At 44.3% G+C, this 17196-nt stretch overlaps 3 protein-coding genes across 3 annotated transcripts; 1 reads left to right on the forward strand and 2 right to left on the reverse strand.

The window, feature by feature from the left end:
• Positions 1-4021: 4021 nt before the first annotated feature.
• LOC127765260 (uncharacterized) lies at positions 4022-4903 on the reverse strand. The gene has a single exon (XM_052290124.1). It carries the CDS (start codon positions 4624-4626, stop codon positions 4234-4236), a length of 393 nt encoding a protein of 130 aa, XP_052146084.1. The 5' UTR covers positions 4627-4903; the 3' UTR covers positions 4022-4233.
• A 3725-nt stretch (positions 4904-8628) lies between these two features.
• LOC127766903 (uncharacterized) lies at positions 8629-10990 on the forward strand. Its single transcript, XM_052292074.1, has 6 exons — positions 8629-9043; positions 9462-9536; positions 9616-9702; positions 9790-9894; positions 9977-10047; positions 10567-10990. Exons 1-6 carry the CDS (start codon positions 8714-8716, stop codon positions 10853-10855), a joined length of 957 nt encoding a protein of 318 aa, XP_052148034.1. The 5' UTR covers positions 8629-8713; the 3' UTR covers positions 10856-10990.
• A 290-nt stretch (positions 10991-11280) lies between these two features.
• On the reverse strand, positions 11281-15060 carry LOC127766902 (uncharacterized). The gene is made up of 5 exons (XM_052292073.1): positions 14540-15060; positions 12519-12815; positions 12186-12404; positions 11955-12083; positions 11281-11872 (listed from the first exon to the last, which is right to left on the reverse strand). Exons 1-5 carry the CDS (start codon positions 14843-14845, stop codon positions 11645-11647), a joined length of 1179 nt encoding a protein of 392 aa, XP_052148033.1. The 5' UTR covers positions 14846-15060; the 3' UTR covers positions 11281-11644.
• Positions 15061-17196: the final 2136 nt, after the last annotated feature.

Consider the following 17196-nt stretch of genomic DNA (forward strand, 5'->3'; position numbering starts at 1 on the left):
TAATCCTATGCTAATGAGTTTTTTCGTTTTACGTGCGATAGGTATACTTATATTTTCAAATAGAGGGTGATTGGCATGTGTCATTCGTCCTAGCTGATAGTCATGTTTACGATGACAGTATGTACAGTTTTTCATGACACATCCACAACAGAATTAGGCCCCCTTCCTTTTCTCCATACAACATCAGCCGCTTCCAAAATTTGACTTTTCAAATTTAATTCTAAAGTTGATTTTGAAGTTTTTTTCATCAAAATTTATTTTTGGCATCAGTATTTAAGTCGCTAAAAACACATATATGAAAGTCTTATATATAATTTGTTATAATTTTGCTAATACGCCAAATAACATATTAATTATATGTAATTGGCCAAACGATGAGGGCCTTAATTTTCTTAGAAAAACACATCTGCTACAGTTTTTCTTTGAGAAACCCATATATGCTAGTACAGATTCTTAGGATCATATCATGCATGAGTATTGTGGACAAGATTTTATCTCCACAACACTCGCGAAAAACAAAATTACGTTTATCTCCTATGTGATACGTGGAACGTTGTCTCTTGGCACGTAGTAGAATGCAGAAAGCAGAGAATGGTGCATGCATGGTGGTACTATACTAAGAGCAGACTGCTTGAAAGGACCATTCTAAGAAGCCCACTAGTTGCTGACTTTTACCCTATTATCGTCTCTGAAAATATGATAAGACCGGGCGGTAACGATGTTTTAATTTAGAGAATGCAATGCAACCGGCTTGAATTTGCAGTAGGGGTAAATTGATCCGATTTTTACTGAAGGGCTAGTAGTAGAACGCAAGATCTGATAGCTGAACCGGTTCGATTTTGTGGTACGGACTGGTTAGCTGAACTCTTAATCCAACACCGGCAAACGCTCCAAAGAGCAATTTTGACATTTTAACCCTTTTATAGAACTTATTTTATAATTAAACTGTGGTAACTATATTAAAAAATAGACCAAACATCGCCAAGAAGTTAGGTGCTAAGGACGAACTTGTCAACAGCAGGTTACCTAACACTGAACTTCAACGGTTTAACGACGAGATTGTTGGCGCTGCTTCCACGGATTAAATAAATGGGGGGCTCCTAGCTGTAACCGCTGCTAGCGAGCCCTCCCCTCCCACCTCTTAAGCCTTAATTAATTACATATCTATTAGTTAATATATACTTAACACTAATTATAGAAATTAGGAAAGATTCTGGAGATTTTTTTACTAACAGATTGAAAATTTTTAAGTTAGATTTGAAAACTTTTGATTTAAGTTTTAAATTTTAAAGTCAAATTTTGAAAATTTTCAACTCAGATTTAAAAACTTTTAACTCGAGATTTGAAAACTTTCAACTCAGATTCGAAAACTTTCAAGTCCAGATTTGAAAATTTTGAAAACTTCCAATTTGAGGTTTGAAAATTTTCAATTCGAGATTTGAAAACTTTCAACTCGAGATTCGAAAACTTTCAAGTCCAGATTTGAAAATTTTGAAAAACTTTCAAATCAAGATTTGAAAACTTTCAAGTCGAGATTTAAAAACTTTCAAGTAAAAATTTAAAAAAATTTCAACTCAAAATTTAAAAACTTTCAAACTCAAAACATACTAAAAAGATTAAAAATAATAATCAGAAAAAAGTGAAAAGAAAAAACGAAAAAAAATCGATAAAAAAATGAAAAGAAAAGCGTGGGAGGAGGCGGCGCGCGCTAGCGGGCCGGCGCTGGGCCTTCTGCTCCCGAAACGCGCGCCGCTGGCGCGCACGCGAATTAGCGATTCCGATGGAAATGAGCTTGGTGCGGATGCGGTGGTAGCTCCTGCCATTTATCGTGCTTTTAACCCAAGTTCGAATCTTTGCAGTGTGTAGAAACACAAGAAGTACCAAAACCATTGCATCATGCTTAGAACAGAAGGTCTTTGGTTTTATAAGAACATTTGACGGCGGATGCTCAGCGCTAAGACACCTAGCGTTGACATGGTGGACCTCGGCGCCTCGGGATTTGACGCTGAGATGAAGGGTTATTTTTGTTAAATTTTTTACCACGATCTAGCTGTAAAATATGTTGTACAAAAGTGTAAAAATGTCAAATTTTCAGCCAAAGAGCGGTAAGAAGTTGGTGCGGCCGGTTAGTTGCTGCCTCCTTGGCACGCTTCTTCCGTTAGCCGCAAGTAAGCTGCTGATCGCAATCGAGGAATCCTGTACTTCCCATCAACGAATAAAAGAGTCCTCCTTGGCTACATGCATACTACTGTCGGTCAGGCGCACGCGGCTTCGTCAAAAGAAAGCATGACATGAAGCATCCACCAAAGGCATAGTACCCTGTATGAGAGATAGTAGAAAATTAAAAAGGCCGAGACGGCCCAAAAGATTCGCGAAGACATGGCAACAACCGAACCGGAGCCCTTTTGGCAAAAAGCCTGCCCTAATTACCGTGTTTGGTGGACACCACATCATTGTCGTGCTCCCCTTGCTTGCTCTCTGCGAATCATTCCAAGTGTGCAGCCGATCCAGGCTTACATATGCTGCTGTTTGATGCAGGCGCCCGCGGCGTGGCGCTCGCTGATGATGAGCTCTAGCCCTCTAGCTGCTCGATCGATCGATCGATCGCTCATCGTCTTTCTCCTTCCGGTCCGCGTCACTGACAGGCAATGGTACCTGCTCGACTCTCAAGGCCGGGTCCGGAGGCAGGATTGTTTAGTTCCAAACTATTTTTAAAATTTTTTAACTTTTTCATCACATCAAAACTTTTATATACATATAAATTTCTAATTTTTCTGTCACAACGTCTTAATTTTAACCAAATTTTTAATTTTAGCGTGAACTAACCACACCAGTAGTATCTTTGCTAAAACCGTCGCTGTTTCAGCAGACGTTTCGATGGACACGCACAGGATTGACAGGAGACAGATCGATGGACACCGGATGGTACGGGAGATTCCTGCTGCCAGATGAGGTCATTTTCACGGGGCAATAGCAACGCGATGGGCCATCGCCCATCGGGCACCGGCTAACTGATCGACGATTTCGATCGACTATACGTACAGCACGTTGATTCGCACCAAACTACGATCGAGTGCAGGAGAAAACGCCGGAACGCATGACATGCATGATGGCCGGCATCGGCATGATAAACGACGGCATGGACCGGCACGCCGCCTGGACGGGATGAGAATTAGCAAAGGGTGGTTGGTTGGGCAGTGTTAATACGCTCGTATGAATCGCCAATTCCGGTGTACGTGTATGCACGTCGCGGCACGTACAGCTGATTGCTGCAGGTTTCGTGCATCGGATTGAATTACGCCACGACGACGACGGCAGCAGCGGCAATATATGGACGGCCCAACCACCCCCTGCCTTTGTCTTCCTCCATGCTTTGTCAAAGCGGCATCCGCGTCTTGCTAGCACACGATGGACAACACGACAAGCATGGGCTGAGGAGATACATCATACATAGCTCTCGACTCTCAAAATCCTATTTTTTTTTCCTTGAGGAAATAACCTATACTCTGGCTGTGTTTAGTTCAACGTAAAGTTTGGATTTTAATTAAAATTGAAGATGGTGTGACTGAAAGTTGTATATGTATGACAGGTTGATGTGATGGAAAATGATTGAAGTTTGGATCCAAACTTTGAATCTAAACATAGCCTCTATCTCTAAAAAAATGTGCAAGCCAAGCGGAAAGATAAACGAACGATCGAACAAGTGCGATGATTGCCCTGCGTTCGAACTCTCCAGCCTCATCTAAAAGAACTCTGCACTGTCTGCATTTATCATATATCTGTAGTCTCTTCACTGATTCTTGTAGTTATAGTATGGTTGCAGCTCGATCCTACCAATCGTCACCCAAGTTTTTGAAGGAAGGATCGAGGCCTTCAGAACGGAATAGATGCATCCCTTCATGCCGAAGAGAGCAGCATCAATCATCTGGCAAAGAAAAGAAAAGAATCTCACACGTTCAACAGGGAGGGAAAGAATATTTGAGTCGACGAGTGAACAACAAACAAGAGAAGAAGAAACGGATGGATGAACAGAGAAAACAAACTCGATCCCGAACAAAAACCAGACGCGTTAATTACAAAACAAGAGTTAACAGTCTCAAGCTCGGTATATGTACAGATGCATAACAAGCTAGTTACTAACCGGCAAGCAAATCAAGCAGCGTATAACCCCACGTACGTACGCATAATAGGCGTGCGGATATCAAAGACGACGAGTAGCAGTAGAATCAATGATCAGGGCTTCCACATGTCCTGGAAGGTGGAGTGGAAGGAGGCGAGGACGAGGAGGAGCAGGACGACCATGGCGACGCCCCATGGGGAGCTCCCCTCGGCGGGGCCCGGGTCGTAGCGGTTCCAGCGGCGCTCGGTTGGGTAGAAGCTGAAGTAGCCGTCGAAGGTGTCGACGGAGGAGATCCAGCGGATGAGGAGGACGAGCGCGACGGGGACGAGCAGAAGCGCCCAGCTGAGCTGCTCCGCCGCCTCCTCCATGAAGTCCTCGTACGTGAAGAACCACGACACCCCCAGCAGCAGCATCACCATGAGCAGGATCAGGATCACCGGGTACGGCAGCGGCGACAGCGTGAACGCCTCCACCACCGACGACGTCTCCCCCCTCTGGTACGCCATCGCCGCCGTGCTCTCTATCTCTCGCTCGGTCTCGCTCTCGCTAGGTGGTTCTTGATGAAATCGCTGGAAGTAGGGGAAAGCGAGCGAGGCCGAGGCGCGGGGTGATAGGGGCGGGTAACTACCAGCGCGTAGTGGTAGTGGTGGGCTAGTGGCCACCGCGCGCGCGGGCGCGAGGAGATGATGAAATGGGTTATTCGCGGGCGCGTGTGCGTGACGAATCGAGGGCTCGCGCGCGCGTGGAGCGGAGCGGTGGACTCGCGCGGCCGCGGAGCGGCGGGTAGAGTAGAAACGTACTAGAGGTGGAAGCAGAGAACGTCTGTCACACTGTCACTGACTCGCTGTGCGAATTTAATTAGACGTTGCAGAGCAGTTTCTTGACCAATGAAACGACGACATCAAGTCATCAAACCGGTTTGAGAGCGGTTCACGTTTGGAATCCGCCGTGGATAGCAACGTGTGAAGTGGAGGAAAAGACACGTAAATTAAGGGGGGATTGGAGCCATCTCAGTAGTCAACAGACAACACGGCTGGTGGGGGCTCGCGCGGCAGCCCAATAATCGAATGCCAGATTGTGGATCACGCTAATTAAGCTCAGCCCTTAATTTTGGCCTAAAGGAGTAAAGGTGAGGGAAAGCGAGACTCAGCTCCGGATCTTCTGCACCTGCAACACAACAGAGTGCCTTTCATTGCCTACAACTCTACAAGCCTAAATAGCACCACCAATAGTCCACCAATAATCTATCTCTAAAAATTATTTTTTAGGTATCCTGAACTGAAAATAGGTAATGAAAAAGCCCCTCCCTTCAAAAGATAGCCTAAATTTATTGCCAAAAACGAAAAGTGGGTTCTTATGTTAAATTTCCAACAGAAATTCTAGTTTTGTTTTTCCTTTCCCGTGCGCAGGAGATCGCAATCTCCCACGCGCGACCTGCCTCGACGCCGCCCACGCGTGGGGAAGGAGAGGAGAAACGCGCGAGAAAGAGGATTGAGAGTCATTCTCTCGCCCTTAAATACAAGCACCGAGAAAACTGGAGATGGGAACTCCAAAACGTCCGGAGCTCTTTTGGGAATCTGTTGCCCCAAATTTTTTTTAACCAAAATCTCAAAAAATTAGGATTGGGAATGGAATAGATAGACTGTTGGTGATGCTCTAAGGGGAATGCTTGACCACATCACCAGGACTCCACTTCCTCAGTCAAATGATATAGGAGTATTGTAGCTGGTTGGCATATACTAGAATTTTATTTGACCGCTCAAAAAAGAATTTTATTTTTGAGATGTTATTATCTGGATACGAAACTTTGCTGGACTTTGCCAGTATGGTTCAACATTTTATTGATTTTGATGGGGAATAAGTTCACTTTAACTCCCTTAACTAATGGTTAAATCTGATTCATATCCCTAAACCATAATACCGGATATTTTGACCCTTCAATTATTAAAACCGATGCAATTTGACTCCCTCGGCGGTTTTGAAAGACGATTTCGCTGACGTGGTGCCTACGTGGCAGTGTTGACCTGGTCTTCATCCCACGTGACATTGACGTGGCAATTAGGTGGCATTAGAATTAAAAACATATATATGGGACCTATTTATCACTCACACAAAAAAAATATATGGGACCCACTGACATGTGGCCCAACATATCATCCCCCTCCCTCTCTTTCCCTTCTCTCTCTTTCTCTCCCCATTCTCTTCCCCTTCGGGCGGCGGCAGGCAGTGACGGCAGGAGCGGCGACAGCTCGCCTCGTTGTGCTCGTCTGATCTATGGCATGCGTGGATGTGAAGATGCAGCGGAATTGTGGAAAGGACACGTTATTCGACGCCGTCCCCGTGCTGTCCTAGGCGCGGGACCTCCGGTCACTCGTGTTGTTGGCCGGCCTCCTCTCGTCGTCGCCGACCCCCATCTCCGTGGTCTCCAAGCTGTGCCTCTTGCTCAAGGCTCCCGACCGCCACGTCATCTCTTTCCTGCGACGGTTACCCGCCGCCTTCGTGGAGTCAGTCGGGGCGAAGCACAACCACCCCTAGTTCCGCCTCTCGGGCTCCGCGGCCCCCATCTTGCAGGAGGAACGGGAGGTCTTTGCTGCGCAGCATGCAAACATCACCTCCCGCCTCCTCCTTATGACCCCGCGCCGCCACGTTATTCTGCTTGCGCCACGATACCCCACTCCCGGTCAAAGGGGAAGAGAGAGAGAAAGAGATAGATAGATAAGGGAGCGAAAGGGAGGAGGAAGAAGGGTTGGAGAGAGAGAGAGGGGAGGAAATCTGCGACTCTACCTCTCAGCCCGGCGCTGCTGTCGTTAGTGGTGGGGATGAGAGGCTCCCTGTGGTCGTGTACTTCCATGGCGAGGGTTCATGATTGGGTCGGTCGCGTCATCCGCGTACCACCGCCTCAACGATCTCGTCGCCACTTGCCCCGTCATCGCTGTCTCTATCAACTATCGTCTTGCCCCAGAGCACTCGGCTAGGTGCTCTCCACCGTTGACTCGTGACTCGGCTGGTCGCAACACCGCTGAGCTACTCCTCTACCTCCGCTGTCGTCTGAGGCTATTGTCGGGGGTGGAGAGGGGAGAGGGGAGAGGGGAGAGGTGGCGCCGCCGAGCTCTCGCCCGCCCGTCGCCGTCACTCTTCTCGTCTCTAACCTCCTCGGCTGCGGCCATTGCCGCCAGCCATGGGGCGCGCCGCCACTACTCCAGCCCCCACCCGCCACCACCTGCGAAGCGCTCGTAAGTGTTATGGATAAGACATACCTAATGATTTTGGGTTAGGCTCGGCAGGGCCTACCATATACCAAATCTATATGGAGTCATGCCTCATATACGGAAGGTATTCCAGATAAGGAAGTAGAAGGAGAGTCCTGCATGGAAATTATAAGGATTACTCGGATTGTATCCATAATTGTCTCCCTAGTTCTATTTGGACTAGGGGGATATCTGGGGGTATAAATACAAGACCCCTTAGGAGGAGAGGGGAGGCTCAGTCAGAATAGACACCAATACACGCCGCCAGACATCGATATCAGAGATAAGCCTAGACATACCCAATCTGGTGCCACAGAGGCCGACAAGAGGGATCTAGCGCTATGTCTGATCTCGCCGAGTTTGTATTCGAGGATAAAGACTACCTCGTCGTTGACTACGTGTGGTGTTCCATGCCGCTAAGTCGATGATGACTAGATAGGTTATCAGAAATATTGTACTTGTGTGATTTTGATGAATAAGAGTAACACTGGCTTCGACCAACTGGAGTAGGGCTATTATCTTACGGATAAGGGGCCCGAACATGTATAAAATCTTTGTCTCCGTCTCTTTTATCTCAATCTCGCATATACCATGGTACCAACGATCCCCATACTCTGTAAATATCGTGGTTGCGATCTACTCCGTCGACAACGCCGCCACCGTCCGAGGCTATCGCCTAGGGTGGAGAAGGGAGAAGGGAGAGATGGTGCTGCCGTGCCGAGCTCTTGCCCGCTCGCCGCCACCACCACCGCCGATGAGCCTTGGTTCTGTCGAAAGGAGAGAGAGAGGGGATAGAGAGGGAGGAACAATAAGTGAAGCTGTGAAGAATGATTGTGGGACCCACATGTCAGTGGGTCCCACAATATTTTTGAATGACATATGGATCCCACATTTTTTTTCTAGTTTTAATGCTATATAAATGCCACGTTGTGCGAAGACCAAGTCAACACTGCACGTAGGTGCTATGTCAATAAAACCGTCCTCCAAAACCGTCATGGGAGTCAAATGATATCGGTTATAATAGTTAAGGATCAAGATATCATGAATAGGGATTAGATTCGACCCCCAGTCAAGGGAGTCAAAACTTATTCCTTTTGATGAAAGCATATCCGGATATGGGCCACAAGGGTAACTAGTGGGAGAACTTTCCCAGGAGAGGCCCATGTTACCTAACGCTTCGTGTAGGACCTAAACAGAATGCAGCCCAATAAAGTAGCAGCCTGAGCGTTCTGAGCCCAAATGCCCGTAAAGCCAGGGGTCTCCTCGTCACGCTCGGCCTTGCGGTCTCGCTTCTCCCCCAATTCCAGCCGCGAAAAATCCGAAAACCCTCGCCCCCACCCTAGCGATGGCCGGAGAAGACGCCGCCGCCGCCGCTTCCGCTGGCGCCGCAGCGGTCCAGAGGCGCCCGAAGGTGGTGGAAGAAGACGACGATGACGACGATTTCGTGCCGCTCTCGCATGCCCGGGGAAGGAAGAAAGCGAGCGGTGCGGCCGCCCCCAAGTATAAAGAGGAGGAGGAGGAAGACGAGGATGACGATGAAGAGGACAACGTGCCGCTCGCGGTTTCTCGGGCCAAGAAGGCGGGCAATGCGGGTGCCTCCAAGGCCAAGAAGGACGAGGACGACAGCGGCGACGATGACGACGACTACCACGTGCCGCTCTCGCGGTCCAAGAAGGTTCGATCCGGTCCTTTCTTGATGGATAGAGATATTAGTGCAGCCCCCTTGATTGTTTTGATGTTTTGTGATAATTGCAGTCTTTTGCGGGACATTGTGCGCAACTTAGGATTTTTGTGTCCTAATTATTAGTACTATCTTGTTCTAGGGTTTCCTTCGATTTGGAAATCTCCTGTAGTATTGGTTTTTAGTTACTACATTAAATGTTTCGAAATAGAACGATATGCACAGCTGCACTAGCATGATGTGTACTCCCTTGATGATGATCAAGTTACATTTTGGATTTGAAGCATGCATTCTGTCCTACCTTTTATCAGTACGAGATCTGCCTTCTGGTTGGATGTTCTTTAGTCCACTGATTTGCCTATAAATTCTTCTGAAGTTATGTATAAGATCGCATCATTATTGTGTCTTGTAGGGAAAAGAGAAGCAGAAAAGCACCGTTAAGGCTAAGGTTAAGAAGGAAGAAACCGATTCCGATGATGAACGCAAGGTTGCAATTATTCTTCTATTTGATCCAGCTTAATTTTCCTTTGTTCTGTTGTTGAGGTTAGAACATGTGAAAATTTCAGCCAAAGGCGCAGAAGAAAAGTTCAGCTGTGACCAAGACCTCCAAGGTTAAGAAAATAAAAGATGAGGATCTGGAAATCGATACCAAGGTAGGTATTCAATCTATTGATTTAAGCTTCTTTTGCTTGGTTTCTAAGTTAGTTTCTTTACTTGGCGAATGATGAAAACTTGAAAAGAAAATAAAGAAGGGTGCTGCCACTAGAAAGGGAGATGCAGAGAAGGTGAAGAAAGAGAAAAAGGTGTATGATTTGCCAGGGCAGAAGCATGATCCTCCTCAAGAAGTATGGCCATTCTAACATTTTCCAAACTTTGTTGGTTCTAATTTTTTTCATACAGAAATTTTTAGTTTTTATTTCACTGCAGAGGGATCCACTGAGGATATTCTATGAATCGCTCTATGAGCAGGTGCCCACTAGTGAAATGGCTGCAATCTGGTAAGACTTATGTCTATGTTGTTATTACAGTTACTACATGGTTAGCATATAACATTTCCCTTATCTTCATGCCTGATAATGTAATATGGTGCTTGAGGAACTTTTAAGAGTGCCAAATAGTTAAACTACTTCTGAATGCAAACAATCATGTTCTATAATTTGCTAAACCCTTATCCTCATGCAGTGATTTTTGTTCGATCTCTTCTTGTTTACACCAAATAGGCTCATGATTCACTATTTCAACCAATCTGTTCCGTTTTCAGATGGTTCCCAGTGGTGTCCTTATCTAATCATTTTCTCAGCAGTTAGCACAGCACAAAATTGTTTCATCTGTTACTGTACAGCCCAGTCATAACAAACCCAAACTTAACATTGACTACATAGTATTAACTGGTCAGGTGCCAGTTTTCAAACCCTAGTCACTTGTTAAATTATTGTTCAATGTACAAAATTTGAAGCATAGACTTTCCTCTTATTTAAGGAAATTAATCTCTTCAATGACCATTTGGATGTGTATAGGTTGATGGAATGGGGTTTACTCCCGGTGGATGTGGCTCAAAAGGTCTTTGAGAAGAAACAGGGCCAGAAACTGAAGTCGCCAGTGAAAACAACCTCTGCAAAGAGAAGGCCAGACACTCCAACCAAAAAGCCACAGTTGTCATCTGCTACAAAAACCAACTCAGCCGTAAATGATTCTGGAAAAACTACCGCGCAGAAGAAGAGGAGGGCAAGCAGTGACACAGATGATGACGATGATGACTTCATTGTTTCTAAGACGAAGACCAAAATGCAAAAGATGAATAGCTAGGGGTATCATCCTTGGCATAATTGCTGAATCAGGGTAACCTTAGGAAAAGATGAGAGATTTTCCCTTTCCATGTACTGACATGCATGAGCATCTGGATACTGAAGTGAAGGAATGCACTGCTTAGAAGTTCCACCTGTTGCTTAGTTCTGGAATGACAATGGTTTTCCTGACCAGAATGAAGGGAAAATGTTTCAAATTATTCAGTTTGGTATCTTTTTCATGACGTTTTTGCATTTCTTTTCAAATTATATGTTGAGGCTAACTTGCTAATTTCCGTAGTTATATTGCAAGCAAAGCTTCCTGATTGACAGCAGTAACATGTTTGCAAAATTATTCCTGAACATGTGATTTATCACAATCTCAATTCTTACATCAAAACTGATATAGATCCAACGAAAACCTCGAAAGAGCCGTAAAAGCCACAGTGAGCGAACATTGTCGTTTCTTTCTTCATTTGAACAGGTGGAATAACAGAACTTGAGTAACTAAATAGTAAACCTTATCATTAGAGAGCTGAACAGTTCCTGGAGAATAAACAGTCCCCCAATGAATGCAAACTGCAAAATAGTTGCATTTGCCATTGATCAATCTGTATAGCTTGAAAGCCTTATTCCAAACTTATACATCAATCAGGCTAGCAAGACTGACGGAAGTGTTCTTTACATCTCGTCAGGTTGTAGCCAGTCTATACATGCCCCCGCAGTGCTTGATCAGACAAAAAAGCAACATCACAGGCACTGCTTACAGATAGACCACTGTCAAGCACATTAACATTCATTATGGTTTAATTTACTCACTCGGCGATGATTTCACTGGAGGCGAGGATAAAATTGCGGATGAACTGAACAATGGCTCGTGAACTACGGTGCTGTTCGAGACGAAAATCGGCTGTCTGTTCAGCTGCATCATCACTGCCCTAAGGATATCTGTCAGTAGTTTCTTGAACCCGGCCTCGTCTACCGCTGTTCTTTCATCAGCATTAACTGTCTTGAGCGCCTCATTCACCACGGCATCCACCTGAGATATTCCACAAATACCATGGTTGTGTTATTGACTAAAAAAATTGAGATGCAAAGCTAGTAAAGGTTGGGCCTTTTACCTGATTAACGGCACCGTAAGGTGGTAAGCCTGCTGCATCTGCCATCTTATCGAGTGCGGCTATCAGGCACTCCCTGGATCCTTTGTTCTTATGCTCTATGAGTACATCTTTCCAGACAGAATCCAACAACTGGCATACAAACAAAGTGATGCACCATAGATCAGTATTGTCATTGACCAATAACCTGTATAAAAAGTTAAGAACCTAAGGATGAACCACAGTTTAGCATACCTTGTCCAGCTCGAATTTGTTGTCCAGCAGCCTCTTGACACCACTACCGTCGAATGTGTTCTCGGTGTGTGCGACAATCACAGGCTGCTCCTGAAGCCTTTCAGCGATGTTGCTCAGGAGCTTCTTGAGCTGTTCTAAGAAGACATCTTGCGAGGCCGGTTGCTCAAGCTGGCCGGCAGGGAGTTTCTGCAATGCCGGCTCTATGATGTTCTCTGCAACCTGTTAATGCCACACAGATATATTTTCTCAATAACAATCCCCACGATTCGATTGATACGTACAGCTACATTTTTTCATGATTAATATCACCATGGAAGCATCCAGTTGACTTACCCAAGGGTCAGAAGCTGGTGGCATTCCGTTGTCGACATTCAGCAGCTGAAGAGCAGCTAGCAGGCACTGACGCAGAGACATGTCTTCAGAACCTATCTTTGAGAAGATGGCAGCAGCTTCTGGCTCATACCTGGGGCTGTCAACAAAGTCCCTCAGGTCCTCGCCGTCGATGCGCAGTATAACGATCGGGTCCCTCTTGAGGCCAGCCGCCATGCCGAGGAGGATATCGGACAGGACCTCCTGGAACTCTGTCCTGCTCACCTCCTCTTTCTTCCCATGAGTGAGCTCGCTGATTGCCTGCATGCATGTCAGGTTTGTGAACTAGTACAGAAGAATGCCTGGCCACTAGTTCACTACCACTAATCGATGAACAGAACAAACAAATAGGCCGACAAATCTGGACTTTTATCTCCGTAGAACCAGTGGTTGCCGTCGGCAGAAGATGCTGCTAGTGGATTATTCAAGAAATATCAGACATGGCAAAAAGAAAAGAACATGATTTGCCAGAATGCTATTTGCATAGTTGCATTGGTGTTCCTGTCTGAAGTAGGACTCAGCAACTACGATGTGAAAGCCGGCATAAGAAAGTTTTAACAAATTGGCTGGGAGCCTGGGACACAAGAATTTCTGTCATTGCTTCAGAAAGATATTGGAAGTTTGGACTGTGACGTTTTAGGTTCTCCAATGGCAAGCTTAACTCTGGTTCAGGGCATCTTGACATGGACCTGTGGGCAAGCCCTCATCCTGCATTGCATGGTAAAGTCTCTTTTCTGCCAATCTGGAATTCAGGCTGACAAACGCTTTAGTACTGAGGCAGATTAGATATCAATAAAAATCTAGGCTGTTACCATATGATCGATCTGCTAAATACACCAGCCACAGTTTTTCTATCCTCATTTTCTTTTGCGATAAGACCATGTCTCTTTCAGGTTGTCTGATAAATACTAGTACTCCTTGCAATAATTGAGCAATTATTTCTAGGAAAGCAATAATACTATGATTCAATAATTGACACGTCTACTTGTCAAAAACAGTTTCTACTTGACAAATTACAAAGATTTGCTCAAGAACCGCATTACATGACAACTATACAAGGTGCATATGTATTCACATATGTACGATTCATTAATACCGAACTCAGGAGAACAGACTTACATAAAGGTACTTGCTTCGTTTTAAATTACTTGCCGATTTAGCTCTGTCCTAAATCAAAGGTGAATACCTTTGACCATTAATTTATAGAAATTCATATAGTTTAACGTAATAAGATTACGTTTTTAAGATGCACCATGAGAAATGCTTTCATAACATACAATTTACGTGTTGTTAAATGGGAGTACCTATACATCTTTCGAAAGATTTTTATGATCGTATCACACAGATTTTTAATCTTTGGATTAAAATCCGATAGATATAATAAAAAGCAAAAAGCAATTAATAAACACCATAATGGACACTAAATTACCATATCCTTAAGAAAAAGATCAAATCCAATACAAAATTTTAAATTTACATGCGAAGATTCAAAAATTACAGTGTAACTTACAAAAGTTACAGTGTAAGTTTCATAAATTACATTGTAACTTACAAGAAAATGCACTGTAAATCTAAGTGAGAAAATCGAGTGAGATAAAAAAAAAATCTTTCGAGTGAGATATTGCAAAATCGTTGTTAAATTGCACAAATTACTAGAAATTGATGTCAACGATATACTAAGTGTTTGACTTAGAAGGACAGGAGCAAGATGGTAATAACTTCCTACTAGTTGTGCAACTGTTAGCATTCTTCATTGAGGTTCTAAGTTTGAACTGATTACTGAGAACTTTGATACTAGAAGCAGCACCCAAAAAATGTCTAGTGTTGTTTTTCTCAACGCGCAAGGCTTAATTAAGTTGTTAACGAGATAGTAAAACCAATCTGTTTTTCTCCAAAGAAGTGTCTGGCGGCTGGCCGGCGCAGCATTCTGAACGATTTTTTTTTTCGCCGGGCAGCACTACGAAGAATTTTCCAGCGTTCTGTACCTCGGAGTAGATGTGGTCGGCGTTGGGCGAAGACCCGCGCGCCGGCAGCCCGAGCGCGGCGCCGATGCCCTCCACCGCCGGCTGCAGCTCACGCACGGACAGCCTGCCGTCGCCGTCGGCGTCGAGCTCCCGGAACTTGCTCTCCGCGAACATCCCGAACGCCTCCCTGTCCTCCACCAGCTCCCGTATCTCCGACCCGTCCACCACCACCTTCTCCCCTTCCCCCTCCTCCCCTCCGCCGCCGCCGCCTTCTCCCCGCGCCTTCCTCCTCCTCCTCCTCCCGAACCAGCTCCTCGTCCTCTCCATCCGCCGCACCTATATATACACACACCCTCCTCCTCCTCGACGGAGAAAAAGTTGCGTCGCACTTGCACCGGTCTCGTGACGCCTCCGCCTTTCTCTTCCACTAGCCAGCTAGTACGTAGGTCGCTTTGCGTCTTGGCGTTTGGTTGCGTTGCCGCCGCTGCGACGACGGGGAGGAGGAGGAATACTGGAAGAGAGGGGGAATAAAAGCAGGGAACGGAAAGGCACCGGCCCGGGGGGGAAAGGGTCGGGGATCACGTCGGCGTCGGCGGCTGGATGAGTGGGATGACGCGCGCGGCGTGGGACACGTGTGGGACGGAAGGAAGGACGGCGCCCCACTTGCTCTCTCGCCCCCCACCACCGCCGACGTGCTCGGCCGGCCACCGTACGCACGTAGCAATCCTTTCCCGCGCGATGTGATCGTGACAACGACGACTACTACATAGTAGCCGGGTAATTAATCAACTATAATCACGCGCGCACTTAGTATTTACGCGGGAAAACCTAAAGCGGCTATAGGCGTTTTTGTTTGGTGATTCGTCATTGGTAGTGAGGAAGGGAAGGGGCCTTTGATTTGAGGGAAAACATAGAAATTTTGGAGGATTTTAATTCTATAGGAAAATTTCGTATAAAATGCTTTGAAGGAAATGATTGAATCCTATCCAATCCTTTGAAATTCCTATGGAATGAAAAATCCTATAGAGATTTGGAGGAAATTTTAACAAGATCGAGCTTCAACCTCTTGGTAACTTTCCTTTAAGTCTATTTCTCTTATCTAATTCCTGCGTTTTTTCTACGGTTCATTCAAATGGTCATTCATGTGTTTTTCCTACATTTCGCAATCCTTTGTTTTACACTTACATTCCTATTAAAATAACTAGGAAGGTGGTATATTATTGAAAGGTAAGATTATTGTTTGTTCAAAAATTTTGTGAAATAAATTTAGGGCAAACTAAAGTTTAGATAATGTTATTTTATAATAATTTAAGGGTTCTATTTTTCTTAAGGTATCTTAGAAAACCATTCACGAACTCTTGAGTAGGAGATGGATTTAGTACTTAACAACTTTTGAATCATGTTTTTTTTCTCGAGTAAATAAGGAACTATTGGTAGTTAATTATCATACAGTCCATCTATATACATACCGTGTAGTATGGCCGCAAATGAAAAATGCGAGTGCAAGATACTCAAAATTCTTTTTATTAAATCATCTCATGAAGGCGCATGATATAGTAATAAAGGGAGGGAAGCATATGCATGGGAAAAAAAGAAGAAAGAGAAAAATGAAAAAAGGGAGGGGAGGCGTACGAACCCGCGCACGTAGGTGTGCACATATGCTGAGGTGGGACCCCGTAATATTTAGTTTGTTCTAAGATAAATTTAATCTAACGGTTTATAATATTGGACCTACCGATTTAAGTGAAAATTAAGTAATAGATAATTTGATTTTTTTTCTTAGAATTTCTAATATTTGCCCTAATTTATTAGAGCACCACGTGGCAGCTTGAGAGCATTTTAAGGAATTTTAAATGACTAATTAGAATATTAACCGCGCAATATATATGTATGGGACATATGGTAATATTTGTTCCAGCTTCGTACATGTTTATATACATGTAGAGAGAAATTAATTTTGTAGCTAATAGCAATTAATTTTGACACATATTTACAATTGGTCAGAGTAACTCTTACATATTCATCTTACTACTTCGATGATCCATTGATCACCAATTTACTAATCACCATGACTTGCATGAAAAAAAATGTAGTAAGGTTTAGGATAGCTGAAATTGATGATTTATATAATTTATGTGATAGCTATTTGAGGGTATAAACGAATGAATTGACTTCTAAAAAGTTAAAATGTTGTTTAAAGAAGACACTATTTAGAATCTTAGAAAGTGTGCAAACAAAAATCCAAAATATGGAATCGGGAAAATAATTAATCGCTGCATCATACCTTTAATTTTCTTTTCATGTTATTAACAAAATTAATCATATCCATATATGATTTGCTATGTGACAAAACGGTAGCGCTACATCGATTGTGATCACCTTAGATGTCTCAGACACTACGCTTTGTTACACGTGCGAAAGGGAAAGGTGAAGACATGCATTGTGCAGCGGGCAAAAAGAGAATTTCAGACGCTTTATTTATTAGCAAACATTAGATCCGATGATTATAATAATATGTCCACCAGTTTTAGTGTAAGTGTAAATTAGTTAATATAGATTTTAAATTGTTATTTTAATGGGCACACAATATAATGGTGTAGACCTTACTTTGAAACAGTGCATTACTTGAGAATAATAGACCAATGTAATAAAAAGTAGATCTGATGATTTATATAATG

Source organism: Oryza glaberrima, chromosome 3 (genome assembly GCF_000147395.1).
Source record: "Oryza glaberrima chromosome 3, OglaRS2, whole genome shotgun sequence".
NCBI classification, from domain to species: Eukaryota; Viridiplantae; Streptophyta; class Magnoliopsida; order Poales; family Poaceae; genus Oryza; species Oryza glaberrima.